The sequence below is a fragment of the Brassica napus genome, unplaced genomic scaffold (genome assembly GCF_020379485.1).
Source record: "Brassica napus cultivar Da-Ae unplaced genomic scaffold, Da-Ae ScsIHWf_802;HRSCAF=1149, whole genome shotgun sequence".
Taxonomy (NCBI): Eukaryota; Viridiplantae; Streptophyta; class Magnoliopsida; order Brassicales; family Brassicaceae; genus Brassica; species Brassica napus.
Window position 1 is genome coordinate 39,128 of NW_026016848.1, and position 13,274 is coordinate 52,401.

Here is a 13,274-nt window from a genome sequence, read left to right on the forward strand (position 1 = left end):
TTTATAAAAAGCCCAATGTCATTTGTAAAAGAAAAAAAAGCCCAAACACATTCGCCGGAGAAGAACCAAATACATTATCATCTCACGGCGGAAGAAGAAGATGGAGAAATCGAAGAAGACAGATATGGCGTTCATCGCCTCAATGAACGACGACCTTCTCCAGAACATTCTCCTACGATTACCCGCGAAACCGTTTGCTTTCGCCTCCTGCGTTAACCGATCGTGGAACATCGTCTGCAATCGCATCCTCTCTCGCCCCAAAATGGTTTCTGCTTTCTCCAGAAACCCTCATCAATTCGTAAGCTGAGAAACCCTAATTTCATGTAAAGTTTTGATTTTGATATGTGGGCAATGGAGAATTATAGATTGTGATTATAAAAGAGGAAGCTTTAGTGTAATTTAGTGTGTGTGTGTTTTTATTGCAGGAAGCTGTAGAAGAAGCAATTGATAAGGCTTTGTCTGAGCCAATTCGACCAGATTTTGTAATTGCAAACATTACATGTGGGAACATGGAAGACACTTTGAGTCTGGTATATATGCTCGTTAATGCTCTTCCCATCTTTGTTTTTTTATTGATTTTAATGTTTGTTAATGGTAATGATGTGTAATGTAGATAACTAAAAGAGTGGGAACAAGGGTTCCTGTTATTGTATCCATAGTTGCTGGAGTATTGGGAAAAGAAGTGTGTAACGACAAGGCTGGAGAGGTTTTGATTGTTTTTTTCATTTCCTCGAGAATAATTGAGTTTTGTTTTTGTTTTTCTAAGCTTATATATCATGTTTACAGGTCAAACAGAATGATCAGGGCATGCACATTTGTCCAAGTTTTGCTATACTGTTGACCATTGGCTACTTGCCAGGAATCAAAGTCGACGTTATTCCTGTAATTCAATCAAAAGAGGTATCTATCTAACAAACAACCATCTGTGTACTCAACATTATAATTTTCTTTTTTTTTAATTAATAGATTTGCTTCATTTGCTTATAGAAAAAGAAAACTACTGTGTATCATAATGATTTTCTTTATAAATAGAGTTGGTGTGGTTGATGTCTTTGCAGGAAACTGAAGCGATGATTGGTGACAAATTTGTGATGGATATTAGGAACTTCGTGTCAGAGGTTTCAGATCATGCTGAACCAGCCTGTCTTATGCTCTTCGGGGTGAACTATACTTTGGGTTCTACTTGTGTTGGATTGTATTCAATTCTATGCTTATGTGTGTGTTTGTATCTTCATGCTGCATTTTGTAGGAGGATACTCATGCCACAGAACCTATCATTCGAAAATTGGGTATGAGTACTGCCTTATGGTACATTTTTTTCAGTTTTGTAAAGCCAAAAGTATTTACTTATTTGAGACTGAAGTTCAGAGCACTACTGAAACATTTCATTTTTATTGTTAGTGTAATGTAATTTTTATGCATTGCAGACTATGCCATGCCTGCAGAAACTATTATTGTGGGTGATCAAAAGGGAGAGTTCTTACAGAAACGAGCTAATGAATTAAGTAATGCTCAGTTGCATAAAGATGAGAGCAGAGTTCTCGCAGGTTTAATCTTCGCAAGAGATAGACGCAGACCCATTGGTAAGTGTCTGTGCTTTTAATATCATCTACACCATGAGACGTTTGTTGATTACTTTACCCAAGTGTTTCTCAACTCAAGTTGTTGACGTATATGAAGCAGAAGCTGGACGAGTTCAGTTTCACACTGCTATATCAAGAGGATTGTCACCGGTTGATTTGAGGTACAAGGTGGCTAATGCCATTAGTACTCTCCCTAAATGGCCTGCTACACTTATGACAGCAAAAAGAATTGGAGAAGCTGAGGTTCTTAATGGAGAACAAATTCTAGATGACATAGAAGCAAATCTGGTACGCATCTGAAAACTTTTCTTTATCCATTCTCTAGACTTTTGTAACTAAACTTATATGATATTCAGTTAGGAAACCCGCTCTGGGAGGCTGATCCATACATTGGAGTGATAAAAAGAAGAAAATACTCAGTTGGTTTGGATCAGAAGCCAAAGATCATGGCCTCACTTGTGTTTCATCAAGTTACTGGGTAAGTTTCACAAGTTTTATTACACGAAGTGTTCTAAAAATTGGTTTAGTCGGCAAATCGGGTATGAACGAAATGATTTTTTGAAATGATTTTTTTTAAAATCGGTTTAGACTCTTAACCACTGCCTAGTGATGTTTGAACATTGAATCTGTTCCTTTTGACCCATTTAAGTTTTTTTTTTTTTTTAAATACGTTTTGGTTTATGCAGAGCCGATGAGCAGTATCTTACAGTCAATGGCGCTGGAATCAAAACGGGTGACCATTTCCAAGTTTACCTCCCTGATCTCGAAGTGGCTGAAGCATCACTAACTGCTGTTTCTTCTCAGCTTAGAAACATCATGTCCAAACCAAACAAGCACGAAGTTGTTGGAGGGTTTGTTTTCGCCGGTAGTGGACGTGGCGACTCCTTCTTTGGCCGTCCAAACGCGGACACCTCACCGTTCCTGGAGAACTTCCCGGAGCTACGTTTTGGTGGTGTATTCTGCGACGGTGAAATCGGAAGAAGCTTGTCCGTGGAGGAGGGAGAGGAGAAGCAAGTAACTATCAGTCAGAGATGTCTTCACGTTGTTAGTTCTGTTTATCTTATTGTCTCTTATGCATGTTCTTAATCCTAACACATCTGTTTGTTTTTTGTTTTGAAGAAAAACTTTTATTTCAAATTATATTAGGTAAAATTTTAATACAAACTATCAATCACATTTGTATATTTTACAAATCAGTGTTCTCTCATTGTTGGTGGTGGCGGTGGAGTAACATAACTAAATGGGGGAGTGTCAGGAGTCACACCTGGAGGGAACTTAGTTTCTTCCTTGGACGGTGGTGGCGGCGGAGTAACATAACTAAATGGAGGAGTGTCTGGAGTCACGCCCGGAGGGAATTTAGTTTTTTCCTTGGATGGTGGTGGTGGCGGAGTAACATAACTAAATGGAGGAGTGTCTGGAGTCACACCTGGAGGGAACTTAGTTTCTTCATTGGACGGTGGTGGTGGCGGAGGAGTAACATAACTAAATGGAGGAGTGTCAGGAGTCACACCTGGAGGGAACTTATCCGGCACTTCTCTCGCATAACCTTCACAAACAACACACACAACAATATCAATAACGTAACAAAATAAATTACCAATAACTCAACTCATTAGAAAGATGATGATTCAATGATTTCAATATGGTTTGAAAACAATGATGATTTATATATGTTTTCTTGCAAATGTATTAAAAAATACTATCATGCACGAGGTGTAAACTTCTGGTTATTAAGAGAAAAGGAAGGAGAGATAGATGCATACAAGATGCAACGACTGTGAGGGCGAGTAAGAAGAGGAGCTTCATTTTCTTTATTTTTTTGTTTAGTTTACAACGTGATTTAGATTGTAAGTGATGATGACAGAGCTGAGGTTCTCTTCTTTATATATACACATGTACTGGGGAGCGTTACCTGCATTGTTCTACGTTGAATACATAAAGATAATTAATTTTGATGAATTACTAATTTGTCAAGTTTTGTTTAGATGCTTACCAATTAAACATTAATTACTGTATCTTTTTATTGCCTTTTCAAATCCGATTCATGCGGATTCTTCCGCCAACTACATTGTTATCATTTGAATAAATAAAATAAACATTTATTTTACCTTCTACTCTATTAATTTAGATTCTTATTTTTTTATCTACTATAGACAAGTCTTAGTAAGACCATTTGATTAATTACTTAATATGGCATAATGATTATTTTTAGTCAAACAAATCTGTTGAGAAAATATAGATTTAATTTTTATTTTTAACTATAAGAAAATCTGTTGAGAAAAAATCTAACCAAGTCTTATTAAAAGTTTTAAATATTTTTATAAAATAATGCAATAATTACTTTTATAATTAATAATGCAATATTATTATACATTAATATTATCTAAAATTTTATTATAAAACAAAAAATTAAAAATTGTTTGTTATTTTTATAAATTTCATAATATCTATTCTATTAATTTAGAGTCCTACTTTTTTATATAATATAGACAAGTCTTAGTATGACCATTTAATTAATTACTTAGGTCTTGATTGGTAGAACATTGGCATTAGCATTATGTTCTATATTATTCAATCAACAATTGTTAGAAAATCATTTAGAGAAGCATTTACTAAATGCTAATGCTCTCCAAATGCTCTATGGCCAATGCTATCATATGAAGTTTTTAGAAGAGCATTTGCATTTATAATTTATAAAATTAAGGAAAATATGCCTTAATATGACATAATGATTATTTTTAGTCTAACAAATCTGTTGAGGAAATTTAGATTTAAATTTTATTTTTAATTATAATAAAATATGTTGAGAAAGAATCTAACCAAATCTTATTGAAAATTTAAATTTTTTTAATAAAGTAATAAGTTCATAATAAAAATATAATTTTATTATACATTAATATTATTTAAAATTTTAATTATAAACAAAAAAATAAAAATTGTTTGCTATTTTTTATAAATTTCATTATATATTATATTAAAATAGAAGTGTTGTATGAATTAATTAAAACAAAACTATATAAAAGTGCTAAATTCCTATTTTATTTTTAAAGTGCTTTCATTTAAATAAATATGTGGATAGGAGGCTGAGGCTGATGATCCCTACATTGGAGTGATAAAAAGAAGATAATACTCGGTTGGTTTGGATCAGAAGCCAAAGATCATGGCCTCAGTTGTATTTCATCAAGTTACTGGGTAAATATTCACATGTTTCATTACATGAAGTGTTCTAAAAATCGGTTTTGTCCGCAAATTTTTTAAAATATAAAAAATTCAGTTTAGACGCCCGCCTAAAATTATTGAACAATGATCAGTTCCTTTCGACCCATTTAAGTTTATTTATTTGTATTGGTTTTGATCAGAGCCAATGAACAGTATCTAACAGTCAAAGGCGCTGGAATCAAAACGGGTGACCATTTCCAAGTTTACATCCCTGACCTCACAGTGGCTGAAGCATCACTGAGTGATGTATCTTCTCAGCTTAGAAACATCATGTCCAAACTGAATAAACAGGAAGTTATTGGAGGTTTTCTTTTCGCTGGTAGGTACGTAGTGACTCCCTTTTTGGTTGTCCTAACGCAGATAGCTCGCCGTTCTTGGAGAACTTCCCGAGTTACGTTTTGGTGGTGTATTCTGCCACGGTGAGATCGGAAGAAGCTTGTTAGTGGAGGAGGGTGAGGAGAAGGAAGAAAATAGCAGTGAAAGATGTCTTCACGTTGTTAGTTCTGTGTATCTTGTTGTCTCGTATGCATGCATGTTCTTAATCCAAACGCATTTGTTTCTTTTATGTTTTCAAGAGAACAAGACACATGAAATTTTTTATTTCAAATTATATAGGTAAAGTTTAAGACAAATTGTCAATCACATTTATATATTTGACGAATCAGTATTCTTGCATTGTTGGTGGCGGTGGAGGAGTCTTATGGGGGGAACATGATTTCTTCTGTGGAGATCTCTCTTGCTTCATCCATCGGTAGTGGCGGTGTAGGAGTCTTATAAGAAGGTGGGGGGAACATGATTTCTTCTGTGGACAGCTCTCTTGCTTCATCCATCGGTGGTGGCGGTGGAGGAGTCTTATAACAAGGTGGGGGGAACATGATTTCTTCCGTGGACAGCTCTCTTGCTTCATCCACCGGTGGTGGCGGCGGAGTAGTCTTATAACAAGGTGGGGGGAACATGATTTCTTCCGTGGACAGCTCTCTTGCTTCATCCACCGGTGGTGGCGGTGGAGTAGTCTTATAACAGGGTGGTGGGAACATGATTTCTTCTGTGGACAGCTCTCTTGCTTCATCCAGAGGTGATGGAGGTGGAGTAGTCTTATAACAAGGTGGGGGGAACATGATTTCTTCCGTAGACAGCTCTCTTGCTTCATCCACTGGTGGTGGCGGTGGAGTAGTCTTATAACAAGGTGGGGGGAACATGATTTCTTCCGTAGACAGCTCTCTTGCTTCATCCACTGGTGGTGGCGGTGGAGTAGTCTTATAACAAGGTGGAGGGAACATGATTTCTTCCGTGGACAGCTCTCTTGCTTCATCCAATGGTGATGGCAGTGGAGGAGTATTATAGCAAGGTGGGGGGAACATAATTTCTTCCGTGGACAGCTCTCTTGCTTCATCCATCGGTGGTGGCGGCGGAGGAGTCTTATAACAAGATTGGGGGAACTTATTCGGCATCTTTCTCGCACAACCTTCACAACCAACACACACAACAGTTTCAATAAAGAAACAAAATAAATTACCAATAACTCAACTCATCAGAAAATGATGTTTCAGTATAGTTTGAAAATAATGATCATTTATATATGTTTTCTTGTAAATGTATATAAAATAGTATCATGCACGAGGTATGTGTAAACTTTTGGTTATTAAAAAAAGGAAAGAGAGAGATGCATACAAGATGCAATGACTCCGAGAGCGACCGAGAAGATAAGCTTCATATTTTCTTTCTCGTTTACAAGTGATTTAGATTGTTAAGTGACGATGACAAAGGCTAAGGTTCTCTTCTTTTTATATAGATGTACATGGAGAGGGTTCTAAATTGAATAAAGATCATTAGTGTTTTAGTGAAATGCTAAGTTTTTGAATAAAGATAATCAATGTTTGAGTGAATTGCTAATTTGCTACATTTTACTTAGATGCTTATCAATTCATTCACATTAATTATTGTTAACTTTTGAATAAATATAATAAACATTTTTTTGGTAAAAAAATATAATAAACATTTATTATGCCTTTTTATTATTAAAAAGGAGCTCTGGCTAAAACAATTTCTTAGCAATAAAAAGGAGCTCTGGCTAAAACCCTTATCATCTATGACTATATATTTGTTTTTTTAATCTTTGGTTTAGTTTATATATACATTTAATTTTGTTCTAACTATATAGTATATACTTCCATTTTTAACATAATTTCAAATCAGCATTTTATCTTACCTTTTAGCTTTATTTATTTTTAAATCATCAAACTTTACAAATCATGATGTAACCTTATTTTTAAAATTTAAAGATTACATCAAAATTATACTAATTTTTGCCAGTCATAATTAGTGTTTTCTTTTGTCAGCAGTTTTTTTATCATCGAAAGTTACAAAATATATATATATATATATATATATTAAAAATTCCTATATCTTTATTATTTAGGCTGTAGAATATGTAAAATGAAAAATCATCCATAATATTAAATCAATTCAAAATTATAGGTAAAACTAATTACTATTTAGATATTAACTTTTATTATAATTTTTAAAATCTATAGATAATTTTTTGGAGTAATTTATAAACTATTATTTTTAAATAACATAAACTGTATTTACATGTTATATTAAATAAGAGTAAATTTTGATCATTGCTATTTTTATTATAATTAAATATTTTAATTAATTATGACTTGGTTTGGTTTATAAATTTAAATTGTTTCGGATCATACAGTATAGTTGTATAAATTTCCATTTAATGTAATTTCAAATTCGACTTTATTTCAGAAACTTATAATATTCATATTAAGGCATCAAGAATTGTACGAACTCAGTCGCAGTATAAAACGTAAGTCCTCACAGGAAACTTGTTTACGTTGATATTAATTTTGATAGTTACGTTAACGAAGCATCTTTCTATCACATACACGTGTGTTTTTTCCCCCACACTTGTGTTCTAACTGGAAGAAAGATAACGATGAGCTTATTTTCAACGTGTCTCATGTGACGCAGCTTCATTTTTTTTAACTTGACTTACCTTCTGTTAGTCTTACTGATGAAAGCCTCCACACCGAGACTCTGTCTAACACGTAGATTTTTCTTAGATCACATTCTTCAGTTTTAATCTGTCTCGATTCCTATCTTTGTGTGTTACTGTCACCAAAATCCCAATCAAAGTTAAAACTTATGAACGATAATTACTAAGAGATTTGAAATTATTGAGGATATTAATGGTCAAAAGATAGACATAAGTTCGTATTTCTCCAAAAAAAACAATTAAACATAAAACTTCTTATAGCTAGAGAATACTCTACAAATCTAAGGTTTCAATTGTGTGCTGAGAAGTTAGGAATGATGCTAGCACAGTTGTCCTTGAGAAGAGGTGGAAAGAATGGATTCAATGGAAACATATGGGGCCAACAATTTGCGTCTAAGGTTGAGAATGTCTTGCAACATGCGGCTTCAACATTTTCAAATTTTCCTGAGAAAATTGATTTAGAGATTTCAAGTACACATCCTTCAACACTGAAGAGAGACGACCAACATTTTATCAGATCAACAGGTGAACCAGGGGCAAAAAATCCAGGAATCGTCAGTGGCTTCTGGAGTTGAGCTTCACTTTGAGTGACAAAAATAGTAGCACAAAGGATTATGGCTATGATCATAGAGACAATAAATTTTCTTCCCATCTTTCTTTCTATAATTAGATATTTTTCTTTTTGGTTTGTATTTTAGATGTTTAGATGGTTTTGAATATCGGAAGAAACCTAGAATTTATAGATCAGGAAGTAAGAATTTGTTTAATAAGTAGAGGTGTAACATATAAATAATGGTTTCAAACTGTAACTCACGATCCAGGTTCAAATAATCAAATGTATTAAATATTCCCACATTAATTTGAGTTTTAACGGTAAGTCATCAAGTGTGTTCATGTTGACTTTTGAAACGGGAGATGTGAAAGTTATGAAAAAATTGACCCACTTACATTCTATAACTTCAAATTTGGTTCGTTTTATGATAGCAACTTGAAAAACCTTATTCCGGTACATTGGTTTTAGTCTCAACTTTCAATTAAGCAATTACGAATACAGTGGTTAGCTCGATTCAGTTTTTGAAAGAAATATATTAATATGAGATATATTCATAAAAACCACATTTTGTGAAATTTGTTTCCATTTTGGCTTATATATTTCATGGGAATCGAGTTGATCAGCGACAACAACTTTCTCCTCAAGAAAAGTTACTCTTAAGTTCAACAATGCAAATATCTTTTTATGTGATCAGTCACTAAAAACGACAACAGTTCTGTCTTGGTCTTTATGAGTCCTAAATTATGTGATCAGTCACTAAAACATTTGTGTACGTTGAGCTTAAAATACTATACACAACCTCTTGGATTCATTTAATCAAATCCTTTCATTATATGCCTAAAAGGATACAACCAAAGACCACATGAGTCTGTCCGTATGACTGTATGACCTTTGATTATAGGATTCAGGCCGTGACAAGAGGGGTTATGTAAGAACAATTACACTAGTTTTTTTTTAATACTCATCGACATTTACGTGACATGTTTACATGTACCAGAACATAGTTTACCTGGTGATTGATGTGTTAGTTTACATTCTGTTTTCTACGAAATCCAATTTAAAGAGACCAACACAACACTTTCTTGAATTATTATTAAGAATCTAGCTTTTATATTTATATAGTTAACCCACGTTTTGGTTCAAGAGACAAGTACATAGATATGTTAGCAAAAAAAAAATGACAAGTAAATAAATACATAAATCGTTCAGTCTTCATATGTAATATTTTTTATATATTCGTGACCAAGAGAAAAAAATAGAGTTACTAATTTAGCACAATCTTCAATGGATTCTACGAAAACAATTATTTTATTTGATTTGACACTCATAAGACTTGGAACATGAATACAAAGTTTTCTAAAGCTAAACGATGGTCTACTTCACTCTGGAACAATGTGTGCACAATTGTCTTTGATAAGAGGTGGAAAGAACGGGTTCAATGGAAACATATGAGGCCAACAGTTAGCATCAATGGTTGAAAATGCTTTGCAACATGCGACTCCAACATTGCCAAATTTTCCGGAGAATACTGATCTGTAGAGCTCGAGTACGCACCCATTGACGTTAAATATAGATGACCAACATTTCTCTATGTTGATAGGAGACTGAGGTGGTTGTTCATGAGCTACTACAACTGGTGGAGTCATCAAACCTGCAACACTTAAGACTACAACTAGGACTAAGGAGGCAATAGCTCTTGATTTGCTTTCCATTTCTCTAATCAGTCTTATCTCTTTCTTTTTCTTTCTTCTTTTCACTTTGATGTTTGTGTGGTTTGGCTGTGTGAAGAAACTTCGTATTTATAGAATGAGAAATGGGTTATTAACGTACGTAACTGATTAGACACTACATGCAACGGAACTGATTTAAAGATTTCTCAAGTAACCCATGTTGAGTAACATATTTACATAATTTTTGTTTGACGAGGTTCATTTTCTGTGAAAGATATGGTAAAAGGTTTCAAGTAATTATTTCATTTGTTTGTTAAAGAGTGTCATTTGACATTTTTTTATTGTTACACAAAATATCACTTTAAAATTTTAATGTTATTTATATTTATTTTAACATTAATATTGACTACAAAAATGGTTTAATTATAAATAATTTTATTGATCTCTGAAGTTATAGGTTAAACAAATATAATTATTTAAAACATAAATAAATTTCAATTATTTTTTTAGTTGTGTAAAAAGGTGAAAACTCTTTGTAAAACAGATTGGCTATATTTATTCATTTGTTTTGTTTATTTATGTTGCAAATCTTTGCTTGTCCATAGACAACAAAACAAGAAGTTCTCGCCATTATCAATCACTCAGGCAATATCCAGCCAAAATCAGTTTACAAAGAAACCAAAAAAATAGAGAGACAAAACATTTGAATGTTTTTGATGTTCTTCACCTACTTATTGCAATCAATAGAGACGGACATAAGCACACGAAACCCACAAGAGAAGCTTGTAGGGAGACTTCTAAACAGCGATTCCAAGGGACTTCTTGAACTTCTCTACCTCTAAGTAGACAGTGGAGTAAGGCAAGAACTCAGAGAAGTAATCTCCGCTCAAATGGTTGATGGCAACAGCGAGTTTCGGAATCTCCAAGGATTCTTCGTTAGTTAACGTTCTTATAAACCTTGCTGGATTGCCTCCCCATAGCTCACCTGACGGGATCCTTCTTCCCGGTGGCACAACCGAACCAGCTTCCAGTATTGACCGGGTCTCGACCAAAGAACCTTCCATTAGTATCGAGTGTTGCCCTATGATGCACTCTGGTTCGATGGTACATGATCTTAGAAGACTGTATGCACCCACGGTCACGTACCTGTCTATCAACGTCTCTGCTGGTAATCCTGAAAAATTACCGCAACCCCAAAATCAAATTATGAATCATCATTATCAAAAACCAGAACTTAAGAATAAAGGTAAAGACTTTATATAGTGTATAACGATGACACAGAACCAAAACATGGTCTACCCCTTGACAAGTAGACCTTTAGAGACCTAAAACATGATTGAATAGTGTGTGATGAAGTCCAAATACATTTCCACATTGCAGAGAGCCTAACCAAAACAGACTGGTCTGCTTTCACTTAGAGCAAAAAAAAAAACAAAAATAGACGGTAACCGTAGAATCAAAATTTGAATCATCATCATGTCAAAAAGTCAGATCTTCAGGAAAAGACTATAGTGTATAAGGGTGATGCACAACCGCAACATGCTCTGGCCCTTGACAAGAAGTAGACCAATAGTGACAATAGATACTATTGGCGTGTCCTCAAGTCCAAATACATTCTTACATAGCAGAGAGCCTAATCAAAACAAACTAGTCCCTCTATAACACTGACCCATTGCCTCAAAACTTGGAGCAAACAACCAAGCTCTTGACTTTAAATCATCATATAATTATTTTCTAGTCAGAAAGCTAAATCCTTTGCATAATCCTCTCAAAAAGTCATAACCTTTACTTCAACATTGTCCCCAAATAACTACTAGGTATGCTACACAAGATGATCCATCATGTACCTACCGTGTGTTTAGCTACTCTATTCAACTCTCAATACTAAGCTCAAGCATATATAGTCAGTAAAGATTCTTCATTTCCTATCACATATACACACAAGATGATCCATCATGTATCTACCGTGTGTTTAGCTACTCTATTGAACTCTCGAACCTAAGCTCAAGCATATGTAGTCAGTAAAGATTCTTCATTTCCTATCACAAACACAGCCTCAAAGAAGCTAAACACAGAAACGAGACCCTTCAAGCAAAAGACAATGTGTAAGTAACTCAAAGAGAACAACAACCTGTTGGTGAAGACCACGCGGCGTGGACAACACACCGTTCCTGAACATTCGCGCAAAACCCCAAAGTGATCTTGTTGAGATCGCCTCGCAAAACGGCGCCGTTCCACACGGAAGAGCCGTCCCAGACCGTGACCTGACCGGCTAATACCACGTTGGGCGCCACGTAGGCGTCGACGGCTACCTTGGGAAGCCACTGTCCCAGAGGGATGATCTGCCTCTGTCCTCTGTAGTCCCATTTCGCACGATCCGGCGACGGTGATACAGTCAGTTTTGGCTTCGGCGCCTCCGTGTTCGTCGCGAGCGCCGCGGAAGTGGCGAAGAAGCGACGGATCGGGTTGGGAGTTAGAGCTCTTCGAGAGAATCGAGCTATTGAAGTCGCCATTGCTGTGGATTTTGGAATCAACGAGAGAGAGAGAGAGAGAGAGAGAGAGATTCAGGTGAAACTAAACGAGATATAAATTGGGCTTTGATGGGCCTGATTAGAGTAAGCCTAGTTACAAATATGATTTTACTGGCCCTAATTACTGTAAGCCCAATAAAAGAAACGGCGTCGTTTGTTTCAGATGAGGAAGTCTCTGGTTGGTTGCGTTGATCGTTATGAGTGACTAAACTAATTTGACAATTCAACGATGAGGAGCGAGGAAACTAATAAAAACTATGAACATTATATGAAACGGGTAAGTTTATTATTATACATATATGAGACTCTTCAAAACCATGAGGTTGAACATTATTCAATCTCGTGATTGAAATGGTCTGATGTAAGGAAAAACAGCTTTAAATTCCTGTCGTAGACGAAATCTCAAGAAATTGATAAAAGAGTAAAAGACAATCCCAACTACAAAATAAAAATTAAATGAAATCCAGAATGTAATCAACTCGTGCGTAATAATATGACCATAGATACCCAAATGACCCTAACACCCTTTCCGAAACGGGAAACAAATCACTGCTTCACGCGTCATTAGGTCGCAAATCTCGAGGATAGAATCGTAAATTACCAAGATAAAAAGTTTCCCAAAATAAAAGGAGAAAGAAAGAGAAGACCCAAACTCGCAAAAAAGGCATCGGAATCAAAGAATCCGATTGCACGTTTTAACAGAACATT

The 13,274-nt window shown here is 34.9% G+C and overlaps 5 protein-coding genes across 6 annotated transcripts; 1 reads left to right on the forward strand and 4 right to left on the reverse strand.

Moving 5' to 3' along the window:
* The first annotated feature begins 72 nt into the window (after positions 1 to 72).
* LOC125605799 (F-box/LRR-repeat protein At5g63520-like) lies at positions 73 to 2,754 on the forward strand. 2 transcript variants are annotated; one of them, XM_048775278.1, is made up of 10 exons: positions 73 to 298; positions 426 to 530; positions 614 to 706; positions 787 to 900; positions 1,059 to 1,160; positions 1,250 to 1,289; positions 1,428 to 1,583; positions 1,684 to 1,871; positions 1,940 to 2,061; positions 2,270 to 2,754. In XM_048775278.1, exons 1-10 carry the CDS (start codon positions 101 to 103, stop codon positions 2,667 to 2,669), a joined length of 1,518 nt encoding a protein of 505 aa, XP_048631235.1. In that variant the 5' UTR covers positions 73 to 100; the 3' UTR covers positions 2,670 to 2,754. The 2 variants fall into 2 exon arrangements, with proteins under 2 accessions (XP_048631235.1, XP_048631236.1); XM_048775279.1 differs by having other exon boundaries at positions 74 to 298; positions 2,388 to 2,754.
* A 7-nt stretch (positions 2,755 to 2,761) lies between these two features.
* Positions 2,762 to 3,630, reverse strand: LOC106415503 (protein TRACHEARY ELEMENT DIFFERENTIATION-RELATED 7A-like). The gene is made up of 2 exons (XM_013856245.3): positions 3,347 to 3,630; positions 2,762 to 3,129 (listed from the first exon to the last, which is right to left on the reverse strand). The coding sequence occupies exons 1-2, from the start codon at positions 3,387 to 3,389 to the stop codon at positions 2,777 to 2,779; spliced, it is 396 nt and encodes a 131-aa protein (XP_013711699.1). The 5' UTR covers positions 3,390 to 3,630; the 3' UTR covers positions 2,762 to 2,776.
* Positions 3,631 to 5,117: 1,487 nt separating this feature from the next.
* On the reverse strand, positions 5,118 to 6,556 carry LOC125605800 (extensin-1-like). Its single transcript, XM_048775280.1, has 2 exons — positions 6,474 to 6,556; positions 5,118 to 6,267 (listed from the first exon to the last, which is right to left on the reverse strand). The coding sequence occupies exons 1-2, from the start codon at positions 6,514 to 6,516 to the stop codon at positions 5,501 to 5,503; spliced, it is 810 nt and encodes a 269-aa protein (XP_048631237.1). The 5' UTR covers positions 6,517 to 6,556; the 3' UTR covers positions 5,118 to 5,500.
* A 3,092-nt stretch (positions 6,557 to 9,648) lies between these two features.
* Positions 9,649 to 10,509, reverse strand: LOC106415523 (egg cell-secreted protein 1.4-like). The gene has a single exon (XM_022696856.2). It carries the CDS (start codon positions 10,075 to 10,077, stop codon positions 9,745 to 9,747), a length of 333 nt encoding a protein of 110 aa, XP_022552577.1. The 5' UTR covers positions 10,078 to 10,509; the 3' UTR covers positions 9,649 to 9,744.
* A 130-nt stretch (positions 10,510 to 10,639) lies between these two features.
* Positions 10,640 to 12,599, reverse strand: LOC125605796 (gamma carbonic anhydrase-like 1, mitochondrial). The gene is made up of 2 exons (XM_048775274.1): positions 12,167 to 12,599; positions 10,640 to 11,209 (listed from the first exon to the last, which is right to left on the reverse strand). Exons 1-2 carry the CDS (start codon positions 12,546 to 12,548, stop codon positions 10,833 to 10,835), a joined length of 759 nt encoding a protein of 252 aa, XP_048631231.1. The 5' UTR covers positions 12,549 to 12,599; the 3' UTR covers positions 10,640 to 10,832.
* Positions 12,600 to 13,274: the final 675 nt, after the last annotated feature.

Bases quoted from the DNA above. Each gene is read 5' to 3' on its own strand.
- LOC106415523 (XM_022696856.2), bottom strand. From the start codon at position 10,077: ATGGAAAGCAAATCAAGAGCTATTGCCTCCTTAGTCCTAGTTGTAGTC.
- LOC125605799 (XM_048775278.1), top strand. From the start codon at position 101: ATGGAGAAATCGAAGAAGACAGATATGGCGTTCATCGCCTCAATGAAC. The intron at 531-613 runs GTATATATGCTC...TGTGTAATGTAG, and splicing joins TGGAAGACACTTTGAGTCTG to ATAACTAAAAGAGTGGGAAC. The intron at 1,290-1,427 runs GTATGAGTACTG...TATGCATTGCAG, and splicing joins ACCTATCATTCGAAAATTGG to ACTATGCCATGCCTGCAGAA.
- LOC125605800 (XM_048775280.1), bottom strand. From the start codon at position 6,516: ATGAAGCTTATCTTCTCGGTCGCTCTCGGAGTCATTGCATCTT. The intron at 6,268-6,473 runs GTATGCATCTCT...TTGGTTGTGAAG, and splicing joins TCTCGGAGTCATTGCATCTT to GTTGTGCGAGAAAGATGCCG.
- LOC106415503 (XM_013856245.3), bottom strand. From the start codon at position 3,389: ATGAAGCTCCTCTTCTTACTCGCCCTCACAGTCGTTGCATCTT. The intron at 3,130-3,346 runs GTATGCATCTAT...TTGTTTGTGAAG, and splicing joins CCTCACAGTCGTTGCATCTT to GTTATGCGAGAGAAGTGCCG.
- LOC125605796 (XM_048775274.1), bottom strand. From the start codon at position 12,548: ATGGCGACTTCAATAGCTCGATTCTCTCGAAGAGCTCTAACTCCCAAC. The intron at 11,210-12,166 runs GTTGTTGTTCTC...GTAATTTTTCAG, and splicing joins CGCGTGGTCTTCACCAACAG to GATTACCAGCAGAGACGTTG.